This window comes from Haematobia irritans, chromosome 4, assembly GCF_050003625.1.
Source record: "Haematobia irritans isolate KBUSLIRL chromosome 4, ASM5000362v1, whole genome shotgun sequence".
NCBI classification, from domain to species: Eukaryota; Metazoa; Arthropoda; class Insecta; order Diptera; family Muscidae; genus Haematobia; species Haematobia irritans.
The window spans coordinates 195825909-195839833 of NC_134400.1; the positions used below are offsets into that span (position 1 = coordinate 195825909).

The 13925-nt window shown below is 29.3% G+C and overlaps 1 protein-coding gene across 1 annotated transcript; it reads right to left on the reverse strand.

Moving 5' to 3' along the window:
* Positions 1–469: 469 nt before the first annotated feature.
* On the reverse strand, positions 470–13206 carry ple (tyrosine hydroxylase ple). The gene is made up of 7 exons (XM_075308133.1): positions 12487–13206; positions 8095–8206; positions 7692–7829; positions 7453–7545; positions 4625–5444; positions 3924–4050; positions 470–1480 (listed from the first exon to the last, which is right to left on the reverse strand). The coding sequence occupies exons 1-7, from the start codon at positions 12553–12555 to the stop codon at positions 1082–1084; spliced, it is 1758 nt and encodes a 585-aa protein (XP_075164248.1). The 5' UTR covers positions 12556–13206; the 3' UTR covers positions 470–1081.
* Between the last annotated feature and the right edge of the window lie 719 nt (positions 13207–13925).

A 13925-nucleotide genomic window follows, 5' to 3' on the forward strand; every position in this document is an offset into this window, starting at 1 on the left:
TGGATCTCTTTGTTTGGTAACGAATTATGTAAAATATTCGAACAGATTTTTTTTTATTTTTTTATTTTTGCAATTCAATATATTCATTGAAAATCTTAAATAAAATACTTTATAAAATCTACATATCTAGTTTAATACACAAAAAATAATAGTTACATTTAATACATAAAATTAATTTAAAAATAAAATGGAACGAAAACGAAAACATAAAAAACTAAGGAGGTATCAAAATGAAAAAAAAAACTAAAATATCATCATAATAATAAATTCTTTTGTTTTCCTTTAGCAAAAATAATGTAAAGGAAAATTATACCAAAAAATTAAAAAAAAGTAATATAATATTTAACAAAAATTAAATTTCATAATGAATTTTTGAACAAACAAAAAACATGTAAATATGCAAAAAAGATAACATGAGAATTATATATGTGAAATTGGCTTACAAAACTAAAGTTTTTTGGTCCAATAATAGGTTTTGAGAGAATTGTATTGTAAAAACAAAGCATTCAAAAAGAAATAATAATATAAAAATAAATTAAATTAAAACAAAGTGAGGCATTTATGATATGGTGTAAAACAAAAAGAAAATGAAAATTTCTATACACAAAAAAAAGTTATACAAAAAAACAATGGTAAGGGTGAGAGATGGGGCTTTAAGTTTAAGGGGGTGCAGTTTTGGGTGGGATTGTGGGAATTTTACTATGAGAAGATTGTACATTAAAAAGAATACTTTTGTTGTTGTTGTTGTTGCGATGATGATATTAAACGTAACTCTTTCTGTGTGTGTGTGTGGGTGTGTATTACTTCTGTCTACTCCTTTCACGACTCACAAATCCATAGACCAGGATTACCGTCTTTGGATAATAGTTTTGTTTGGTTTTGATTCCAAGCAAAAACATAACAAAAACAAATTCCGCTACTTAGAAAGATTGCAGAGCTACTGGGTTTGGTTTTTGGAGAATGGGAAATTATGAATGTAATTTTTTGTTTAAGGATCCTTAACAATTTCTATAACCCGCCCCGCTTGGCCTAATAAGCCTGGAGAGTGGATATTTTTGTGCCATTGTTGTTGTCCCGCTGTTTAGAAAGGACGACGCATTTTATTAATGGCATTGGTCAGATGTAGGATTTCTGTGTTCATTTGATGCAAAAGGGTATCCAATTTTTCAACTGTGTCCAGAATTTCTACACGCTCAGTATGGGGATTGAAACGCACTTCGAAGGGACGGGACATGGTGGATACCCAACGACGGAATTTGTCCTTGGCATCATCGAAACTTTCGGCCACATAATAGATGGGTTGGTATTCTTGATCTTGATAGGGTTGAACAGCGGTGGAGGCGGGTTCGAAGGGACGATGTTCACATTTATCGGAAATGGCATGCAAGAGTTCACCATAAGCCGATAGAAGACCAGCACCATAGGCCTTGACATCGCCATGTTCTTTGCAGAGACCGAATTCAACGGTGAACCAGTAGACCTAGAATATACAAAAAAAATCACAATCAATTGTATTTAGTAATAAGCCTAAATACTTTTTAATTTTTTTTCTGTTATTAAATTGAAAATTCTCAAAAAAAAAAAAAATAATAACCTTGAATTGATTTTTATTTCAACCAAGAATTCTTTACACTTGGTTAAGCATTAAAGTCAAGATTATCAGAGCAATTCACTTTTGCTGATTTTTGCTTTTAATGGCCTGTTGACCAACTATCTCTCTACCCAATATAAACGTGTGCTAGTCGTTTGTTTATTACTTTTTTTTAATTTTTTGTTGTTGTTGTATCTTGTATCTTGTCTTTGGCTTTGGCTTTTAAAAGCGAACTTGACTTTTGTTCTAGCATTTTCAAGTTTTAACACTTAAACTTGGCTTAGAACTTAAGAACAACAACCAAAACAAACAACAACAAGAAAAACCCCAGTCATTGTCTTTAGCCAAGTCAAATCGGACAGTTAGTATTACACCTCTTACTATAATAATAACAATGTGGTAATAGGTGGGCCGTGTAAGTAAAATACTGTGAAACTTGTTTAGTTGGCTACGAAAAAAAACAATATAGAAACTATGGGCTCCTTTACATATATGTACTAAAGGCCAATTGTAATGGAAAACCAAAATTTGATATTCAATTCAATTAAAAGTGAAAAGCCCCATTCCGACAAGGCCTATACAATTGAAGGAAAACTGAATATTGAAAAAAAAAAATTAAATAAATAATAAAATACATTTACATAATTGAAGGGAATTTTTTGAAATCACGAAAATGAATTCATAAAATTTACTGTTATCGACGGTGAATGAATGTGGTATGGAAATCAGGGTGTTTTTGAGAGAATGGTAGAACGGTTTTACCGATGTCTCTTAGAAATCGAGTACCGATCGCAATGTAATTGCCCGTAACATATAGGTGGCCGTGTTATCTACTTGGAAAATCATTCAAAATTTAGAGAATTTGATAATATACGGTATTATCGATTTGTGATGTCGGCAATGCAGACTGTAACATTATTTAACGGTGTCATGTTTTTCTTAGTTATAACGCCATTTCTATTTTTACAAGATATCAGAGTGACTTTACCATGTCGATAAAACCGTTATTGTTAAAATTTTTTGCGAGAGCAATCTGAATATTTTTGAAACTAAATAATAAAACACAATTACATAATTAAAGGAAATTATTTGAAATCGCGAAATTGAATTCATAAAATTAACTTTTATCGTCATGTTACAGTCGGCAATGCAGACTGTAACATTATTTAACGGTGCCATTTTTTCTTAGTTATAACGACATTTCTATTTTTACAAGATATCAGAGTGACTTTACCATGTCGATAAAACCGTTATTGTTAAAATTTTTTGCGAGAGCGATCTGAATATTTTTGAATATAAATAATAAAACACAATTACATAATTAAAGGAAATTATTTGAAATCGCGAAATTGAATTCATAAAATTAACTTTTATCGTCATGTTACAGTCGGCAATGCAGACTGTAACATTATTTAACGGTCTCATTTTTTGCCTTAGTTATAACGGCATTTCTATTTTTACAAGATATCAGAGTGACTTTACCATGTCGATAAAACCGTTATTGTTAAAATTTTTTGCGAGAGCGATCTGAATATTTTTGAATATAAATAATAAAACACAATTACATAATTAAAGGAAATTATTTGAAATCGCGAAATTGAATTCATAAAATTAACTTTTATCGTTGTTTTTGGAGAATGAGGGAATGGTTTTATCGATGCCTGTTAAAATTCTAGTACTGATCGCAATGAATGTAATTGCCTAGATGGACAACTGTACTTGGAAAATCATTCAATTTCTATAGACTTTTATAATATTAATATACGGTGTTATCGATCTATGATGTTGACAGATTACAGATTGTAACGGTACTTGGTTGTGTCTCATTTTCCCCCTTCAATTTAACGGAAGTGCTCTTTTATAAAACAGCAGAGTGAATTTATAATGTCGATAAAACCGTAAAATTACTATAACAATAGCAAAATATTAATAATGCGAGAGAGGTATTACCGACCTGAATATTTGTAAAATAAATAATATAACAAATGTACATAATTGAAGGAAATTATTGAAATCACGAAATTGAATGCATAAAATTTACTGTTATCGCCAGTGAATGAATGAGGTATGGATTTCAGGGCTTCGAGAGAATGTAAGGCTGTAATGGTATTTGAGAGTATATGAGAATATTGCCTTATTTTCTCTTCGTTTTAACGCCATTACTAGTTTTTATGAAATCTGAGAATGATTCTGTCAAGTCGATAAAACCGTTATTTTAAAATTGTAAATCAGCAATTTTAACTTTTCTCCCCCATATTTTGTTTTCAAATCAATTCAAACTGCTATTTCTTTTTTTTTCTCAACTCAATTAAATGTATCCATTAATACTTACGGTAGATAATTTTTCAATTTCATCATCAGAAGCACCCAATGAGGCCAAACCAATTTCCTGAGAGAATTGAGCAAAGCTGGGATCAGACAACAAAGGCATATGACCCAACAATTCATGAATGCAATCACTGTAAGGGAAAATGAAAAAAAAAAGCAAAAAGAAAATGTTTTTTTAGTACTCAATTATAATAATACAATTATTAGAGACAAAGTGTTGTGAAATATTATTGAGAGTCTATTAGAGATGATGTAAAAATAGTAACAAAAAAGGGGAAAAGCAAGTGAGCTCTTAAATAACTCAATTACAATGCTAATGGTATTGAGACAAGTGGGCCAGGACCATCACCACCATTACTAATACCTCATTGCCTTGTCCTGGCCTGGCCTGGAAATGGTCGGCATGAATCGCTTGGCATTCATGCCTGAGTACTTAACACAAGGCCAATTATGAGGTTTCCTTGCGTTCTGTTGGGAACAAAGGAGGAAGTTGAAATGGAAGGGACGAACAAAAAAGGAAATTACTGCGTATAGCAGGGGAAAGCTAAAAGTTTCTTATGACAAAAATGGCATTCTCCAACAGATTTCCGCCAAAGTGTATAAAAGTTATTTTAACAAAAGGCTAATAGTTTTCCAGGAGAAGGATAATTAGAAGAGCGAGAAAATGGTAGTATGATAATTTGTTCTATTTTTGGAAATACTTACGGTTCTGGAGTGTGGAAGGGTGAGTTCACATGACGCACATATTGGGTGCTCTGGAAGATACGGAAAGCCAACGAAGCCAAAAAGTCACGAGCTGTCAATAGACCAGCAGCTGGTCTCAAAGTGAATCCGGTATTCTTACGCAAGAAATCGGACATCTCTTGCAATTGTGGCAAACGATCCTCAACAAAGATTTTCTCTTCTTCCAATTTCTTGAAAGCAATGCGATATTCTTTGCAAGCATGCTTGGGTGTCAATTCCTTGACCATGCGGAATACAGAACGCCAGGTCTTAACTTCAACTTCGGTATAGTTAATGTGGGGGATTGGATCTCCGTATTTGTAAGCGAAAGCAATTTCGGCAATTTCCTTACGACGTTGACGATAGACCTTGTCGGCGAAACCAGGATGATTCATATCCAAATCGGGCTCATATTTGGTCATCAAATGATTGCAGTTATCCAATTCCGAAGCATGTTTGGGGAACCATGGGGCCTTAACGCTGATATTATTCTCGGCCATCAAATTGATGCTGCTGAATGAACCGGTCTGACGCAAAGAACGGATCAGCTGCAACAAATTGCCACGAGTCATGCTCAATTTGATCAAGACATCATGATCGACCCCGTCGGAGCGTGATTGGCGAGACTCAACATGTTGAATGGTTCCATGATAGTTTTCAATGGCTTTCAAGATACGGCCCAAAGAGGTAATGCCCTCCTTAAGACGTACAATTAAAGCGGCATTTTGAACAGCGTTTTCAGCTTCGGGAGATTCACCGGCAGCATTGGCCAATACGATTTCATCTTCAGTTAAACCAGCATCTATAAATAAAAAAGCAAAAAGGGAAAAAAAAGATTACAAATATTACCAATGCAAAACACGTAATCTCCAAAGCATCTCGCAATGACGACATTGAGGACTCTTGGCAATGATGAATGAATGAAAATCCCACCAAGAAACACAACAACTCTTACTGCTATTATGCCATTTTCCAACTTGACACCCACTCAAAAACTCAATGAATTGAAACGTTCACCAAGACCGTCATTTTTTTTTTCTTTTTTGCAGTAACAAAAACCTAGGTCAGATTTGATATATGAGAATGCTGTAAAGAAGCATATCCCTAAATTCTAGCTCTTTTCTAAATGGTAAAGCATTAAGTCAAGCATATTCTTTACTCTTTAATGCTTCTGTATATTTCGAAGGATTGAGGGAGCGAAGTAGTTTGGAGGGGTGGGGAAATAAAAAAGCTTAAGTGGTTTTCAGGGTCCATAATGTGTGTGCAACAGTGTGCAACCATCATCATCGTCTTAGCCTAATATGCCAAGATGCTACCCCACTTACGCTCTCCCTTCCTCTCTCCACCGTCATTCGTACCACAACCACAAAATAAGGTGGTATTCCTTCTGTTGTAATGTCATGGTATTATATTTGATTGTTATATTATAAGAGATTTCTTTTCTTTTTTTATTTTATTTTATAGACTTATGACATTACCACTTCATACGCCAGCCACCAACACCCTTAACACAATCTTGAATATGTCATGGTATTAAAATTGTGTTTCTGTGTGTGTGGGTAACAGTTTAGTTGGGGTGGTGGAATGAAAACGGAAATGAACAATTTTCCATTTGAAATCTTAGCAATGAAGGAGAAAATCTGAAAATCTTAGCAACCTTACAGTTGACTTTTTTTCTTCTATCGCATTTCTTTTGAAACTCAAAAAGCTTTTTTTTTTAAATAGGTTTAAGGCCAATAAAAAGGATTTTTAAGGGGATTTAAGGCATTTATGAAAATTATAAATTGCTAAAAATATAATGTAATCATTTGTAGAGGTTAAAAGCCGATAGGGAGGAGGGCTACTGGTGATAATGTGGTTGTGTAATTGATTAGGAAAAATTCGAAAGAAATTAAAGTTACATTGACGTTTCTGAATATTATAATTCAATCAAGTTTTCCGTAAAAAGGTGTATGGATGGTCTGGATTATTGTTAATAATACGGCATTATCGTCCCAAATGTTTAGACTATTGAGTAATTATTAAAAGATGGTATATTTATAAATAGGAAAATCTAAAGTAATAAACGCCAAGGGGTAATAATTTCGACTGCATTATCGACTCTTATTTTACTAATTTTGAGGGGATTTTATATTTGAGAGAAAGACGTATTTTTGAAGTGAAATTACGATTACAAATGTTGACAAAATAGCAAAATCTAAAGTAATAAACACCAAGGGGAAATAATTCGGACTGCATTATCGTCTTATATTTTACTAATTTTGGGGGATGTTATATTTCAGAGAAACACACACAATTTAGAAGTGAAATTACGACTACAAATGTTGGACCAGTACGATATTGAATTAACACGTTGTTATCGACCGGCACTAATTCCGCTGGTTAAAGTATACATGTGGCTATAATAACTGTCCACAAGAAATATGAATTTATTTTTAATCTAATGATAACAACATGTCACTTCAATATCTAATTGAAGTGACATGTTGTTATCGACCGAATCAAATTCCGCTTATCTAACTATAGCCTGAAGTATACATGCTAATCATGCTATCTAACTATAGCTTGAAGTATTCATGCGGTCACAAGAACTATGAATTTATTTTTAAACTAATGAAATCTGTATGAGCCATTATTATCGACTAAACTGCACTGTTTAAAGGGAAACGGTCATTATCATTCAATTCAAATTCAAATGATCATTCAATTCAAAGCTCTATGATTTTATTTTTTGTGATTCTTTTTATACTATGCTTTCCTTTTTTGTCATCATTTATATTTATTTTATATAGCCAAAAATAAATTCTTACCATCTGTTGTATTTTGTTTATCACTAAATTCATCACTATCATTAGTTTCCTGAGTTTGTTCAGATTCAACTGGCAAATTATTTTCAATGGAGACTAATTATGGAAAATCCCAACACAAATATGAAATGAAACGAAAATAAAATAGAAAATAAAATTAATAAAAATAAAAATTTCCAAAAAAAAAAAAAAACAAGCAAAATCAATATAAAACAAATCAAAGAAATAAAATCATAACCTACCATCATTGAATTCTGTTTGTGGAACATCATCAACAACATCCAAATTCTCTAGAGGTTGTTCATCTTGCAATTCAATTTGTTCTTGGGTAGGGGCATGTTCACCCTTGGCTTGCAAAATGGCATCTTCCAAAGAACCATCTTTTAAAAGAAATGAAAAAAACAAATTAAACAATAAATAATAAGAAAAATATAAAAAAATAAATAAATAAATAAATAAGAAAACAACAGCAACATGGAAAAAGTAAAAAAAAAAAATATAACAAAAATTTAACAAAGAAAAAAATATAATTTTTTTATTTTTGTTTTACAAAATGTTATGTTTTCCAAAATACATTTATCAGCTATAATCCGCATTAATTTTTTGTTTATTTATTTATTTTATATTTATTTTTACTATTCTTACCATTGGCTTTGTTGCGGGCTTCCTCCAAAACAATTTGTTTGTTTTGTTTAACGACCAAACTTTCAAAACGGGCATCGTCCACCAAAGAGCGGCGGCGGGAGGGATAACCATTCTGAAATTAAAAGAAAATAAAGGAATATAAATATACAATCATATAAAGAAAAAATATTTTTAAATTGCAATATAAATTAATGAAAAATAGCCAAAAAGAAAACAAACTACTACTTGAGCTAGTTTATAGCCATCAAGGGTTATTTGTAGTAAGGAACTGCATTATCAACAATATTATTTTGCAACAAAATATAGTATGACATTAAATGGAGATATCAACAATGCAAATAGAACATATAATAGTTTTCCCACCAACAAGATAAGAAAATGAGAATTATATTTAACGGTATTATCGACGGGTATCGTGTTATTTAACTAATATGGAAATTTCTATAAAAGAAAAAAGACACACTAATACTGACAAATGATATATTGGAAAATCATAACAACATCTTGAATAGTAGTGAAAACTGTGTTATCGACTCGATGGCTTATTATAGCCATTTTTGGTACAAAACATTTTTGGTATTCTATTTTATAGCCTTAGTTTATATGAATAGGAATTAAAATTGTGTTATCGACTCGATTGCTTATTATAGCAATTTTTTTATACAAAATATTTTTTGGTAATTCTATTTTATAGACTTATTTTATATGAATAGGAATTAAAATAGTGTTATCGACTCGATTGTTTATTATGGCAATTGTTTAGTACTAAATATTTTTTTTTTTGCAAATTCGATTATATCTCTTTGGCAAATATCGAATCTGCATAATCATGGCAATTATTACCTCATTTTAATATTAATTTTTTTTTTTTTTTTGGAAAATGATTTCTAATTGGCACTTTTAAAATAAGTCACAATTATTTTTTATAAATGAATGGAACCATATAAATTAACACCTTCGTAATATATTTAAACAATTTAACCAACCAATATCGGTTTTTATTTATTTTTTTTTTTGTAAATGAAACCTAAACATGACCACCATGAAAAAGTGAAAGTAACAAATCAATATTATGATTTACAGGGCAAGATTTTCCCTTTGACTTCACCTTGAATTTTTGTTGAAAGAAACAAGCACAAGCATTTAATGAAGATGATACAACAAAGGTTGCATCTTTCATCAGCCAAGTCAAATTTAATCAATAATGGAAAATTCTTCAAAAGGGCGGACTTGCTAAGCGGTTGGCCTGCATGCAACAACTGGATTTTTTTTTCATTTTATTGTAGACTAGTAACCCAAAATCATGGATGTTTGTTAATTTCCATCATCATCGTCATCGATCCAATGTAGTAGTGGGCTTTTTAACGAAACATTTTTGTGATCGTGTGTATTTAACTTCATTTTTTCCCAGAGGTGTTAATAATGGGGGTAAACATAAAAAACAAAATGTTTATGTTCCACAATCAAAACAAAACACCCAACAAGTGGTTTCTTTCGTTTGAGATAAATTCGTTTTGAAAGATCAACATCGTAAATTAATAATGAAATTGATGATGATGGTGACAAAGTTTGCACGTACGCATACGCATAGCCAAACACGGGCACCCAACCAAAAAATATTTATGAGTTTATGGCTATTGTTTGGATTTTTGTTAATAGGGGCATTTCTTTATTTATTAGCCGGTATTTCATTAACATTAAATGGTGATAACTTAATCAAACAATCAAGGTATCAATGGAATCTCTGGATCGATAGTTTGCTCTAGACGACTGGCGGCAAACTTGTTTCCCGTCAACCCTTGAATATATCTATGAATGGATGCCAATGTCATAGAGTCAATAGGATGGATGGATCGCTAAGATCTTCCAGATTTGTGTCTATGTGTTTTTTGTTTGTAATTTCATGTTTTTTTTTTTATTGGGGAAATATGTTGAAATTTCAATTTGTTATGGCTTAGAGGGGGGGGCATGGCTTTTTCTTTTGTCTATCATGGTGATAGTTAAAATTTATGATATCAAAATAAACAACTTCATCCATTCAATGAACCAAAATAAAATCAAAAAATCAATATGACAAAAGTATGTCATTGTATTTATGTGGCCATAACAAGGTGTTAAAAAAACCATAAAAAAATATAAAAATAGTTTTTGTTTTCATGGCTTCAGAAAACTTATGGTAAAGCACGATTGAAGAAATTGCATAATGGAAAATACTTTGCATTATTTTTTTAATTGGTAAGCCTATCATGTGAAAGAAAATTAATGGAAAATTCTCTTAAAGAAAATTTTATATGAAATAGCCAAAAAAAAGGACAAAAAATAATTTAAAAAATTTTTGAAGGGAAATTATCAAAAAGTCGATAAGATGTAATTTCCTATTTTTTGGTATTGCAAAGAAGAAAAAAAAAATAAAAATAAACTTTTAAACTCCCAAAAAGGAAAAAGAGTTTAAAGTCGATGTATATTAATAAAGTTCACTTAACAAAATGTTAATGGAAAACAAAATATTTTCCTTTCAAAATTTAACATTAAAAATAAATTAAATATTTTCCACATTTTTAAATTAATGTATATTAATAATCAAAAATTCATTCTTCTTATTTTTTTCCAAATTAAAATATTTCCCCATTTTTTATAACTCTAACGAATATAATTTTTAATTATTTTTTAGTTTTCAAAACATATATTTTTTGATAATTATTAAATATTAACAAAATGTTAATAAAAAATATTTTTGTTTTCAAGCTTTAATAGTAAAAAGAAATTAAAATTTGTTGTTTTCTCAAATTTAAAATAAAATATATCAAAATTAAATTTTTACAACGTTTTTAAAATTTGCAAAATTCTAGTTACTCTAACGAATGAATTTTTTACTGTAAACAATTTTTTATAACTCTAACGAATATAATTTTTAATTATTTTTTAGTTTTCATAACATATATTTTTTTTATTAATTATTAAATATTAACAAAATGTTAATAAAAAATATTTTTGTTTTCAAACTTTAATAGTAAAAAGAAATTAAAATTTTTTGTTTTCTCAAATTTAAAATAAAATATATCAAAATTAGATTTTTACAACGTTTTTAAAATTTGCAAAATTCTAGTTACTCCAACGAATGAATTTTTTACTGTAAAAAATATATTTTTTTTTAAATTAAAATTAACATTAAAAAATGTTTAACGAATTTTTTATTTATTATTTTTCTTTTCACAAACTTTAATAGTAAAAAAATATTTTAAAAATTATATCCTCAATATTAAAATAAAATATATCTCCAAATATCAGTCTTTGTATTTTTTTCACATTTAATAAAAAATATTTTTGTTTTCAAACTTTAATAGTAAAAAGAAATTAAAATTTTTGTTTTTTTCAAATTAAAAAAAAACATCAAAATTAAATTTTTACAACATTTTTAAAATTTGCAAAATTCTAGTTACTCTAACGAATGAATTTTTTATTGTAAAAAATATTTTTTTTTTTTTAAATTAAAATTAAAATTAAAAAAAATTCTAATGAATTTTTTTATTATTTTTCTTTTCACAAACTTTAATAGTAAACAAATATTTTAAAAATTATATCCTTAATATGAAAATAAAATATATCTCCAAATATCAGTCTTTGTATTTTTTTCACATTTAATAAAAAATATTTATGTTTTCAAACTTTAATAGTAAAAAGAAATTAAAATTTTTGTTTTTTTCAAATTAAAAAAAAAAAACATCAAAATTAAATTTTTACAACATTTTTAAAATTTGCAAAATTCTAGTTACTCTAACGAATGAATTTTTTACTGTAAAAAATATATTTTTTTTAAATTAAAATTAAAATTAAAAAAAATTCTAATGAATTTTTTTATTATTTTTCTTTTCACAAACTTTAATAGTAAAAAAATATTTTAAAAATTATATCCTCAATATTAAAATAAAATATATCTCCAAATAGCAGTCTTTGTATTTTTTCACATTTAATAAAAAATATTTTTGTTTTCAAACTTTAATGGTAAAAAGAAATTAAAATTTTTTGTTTTCTCAAATTTAAAATAAAATATATCAAAATTAAATTTTTATAAGGTTTTTAAAATTTGCAAAATTCTAGTTACTCTAACGAATGAATTTTTTACTGTAAAAATTATTCTTTTTTTAATTAAAATTAACATTAAAAAAATTTTTAGCGAATTTTTTTTATTATTTTTCTTTTCACAAACTTTAATAGTAAAAAAAATATTTTAAAAATTATATTCGCAATATTAAAATAAAATATATCTCCAAATATCAGTCTTTGTATTTTTTTTCACATTTAAAATATTTAAATATTTAATTTTTAGTGCTTTTTTTTTTAATTTAATCATAATTTTTTTATTTTTCTCAATATTCCAGTTTTAAAACTTACCTCAATACTGTAGGATTTTTTGATAGCGAACATTTCGCGGTTCTTTTGAGCAGCAGCTACAGCCATCATTTTGTTAAGAGTTTTTGTTTTTGTTGTTGTAAGAAGGAGGAATTTATATAAATTCTAGATATGTAGATCTGGTATAGAACCTAAGATTTCCAAGTGATATTTCCAAAAATTTATTATGGTGTTTGGAATAACACTTAATACTTTTTGTTGTTGTGATTTAACTTAATGTTGAAAATAAGCCTTTTTGAAAATGCACTTTTCTTTCACTGCTTATTTTTGTTAATTTTCCGGAATTACTTGCTTCTATTTGTTAACTCAGGCGTCGTTGTTAAATTTTGTAGATCTCGTTGCGAATCGTTACGATGTCTAAATTAGCTGGGGGCGTGTTGGTCCAAAATTTTTGTTTTCAATTTTCTTTTTGTTAAAAACACAATTTTTCTTCGCGATACTTTTGAATTCACTTTCACTTGCGTACGAGGATAATCACGGGGCTTAATCCTTGTTGTTGTTTTCTGTTTTTTTGTTTAATTTGAACGATGTGTAAATTCAAATGTATGTTGAGGGGCTAAGAATTACAACAAACGTTGCAGCAACTACTTTTTGAAAAAATTTTAATTTAAGTTAAAAACTGATAAAACGTTTGTTTGACGTTTTTTCCTTCTAACCAAAGAAGCAAGTTAATAGAGCGAGTGATAGCGAATCAATGCATGCTCAATGTCCCAGCTCCCAACGTTTATATACCCTCGACACTGAATTAAGGTTCAGCAGCGACAACAATATTGTGTGTGAGTGTCGTTAACAGAGGAGCTATCCACATATACGAACCTTTAAGCCGATGATTATTTCTTCGATGATTGTGTTATGTGATTGCAGGCCCTGTTTAACAGAGAGTTTGATATGAGTAATACCATAATACTCATTCGCCACACAACACCATTTGCTTTAGCGTAAGCACACATCTATACACACTCTCTCTCTTTCTCTCTTGTCACCTCTCGCAAACACTTGTTTTCACAAAGGAAAGCAAAACCTGTTAACAACAGACATCGACCGCTATGTTAAACACCAGCGTGCTAGCCAATACTCGTTAACACGGTGAGTTTTTGGTTTTGGCCATACATTCGAACAGAATGTATTGGCATTTGAGGTGGGTGTTTGAGGGCACGGGGGCAGATTGTTATGCCTCCAGCATCTTCTTTTTGGGAGGTAAACGAGAGGTCGAATAATAAAGCTGTTAAATATCTACGTCACAAACAGTCATTCCATCCATCCGTTTGTATGTCTGTCTGTCCATTGGTTCCTATCGTTTTGTTTTTGTTTTCTTTTGGGGGGTTTTGTTATGATTTTCGTTAACTTGTTTTTGTTATTGGTGTTTTCTTCTTAATTCGTAACAATACCAACAACAACAACAAGAATAACAAGCGATGACG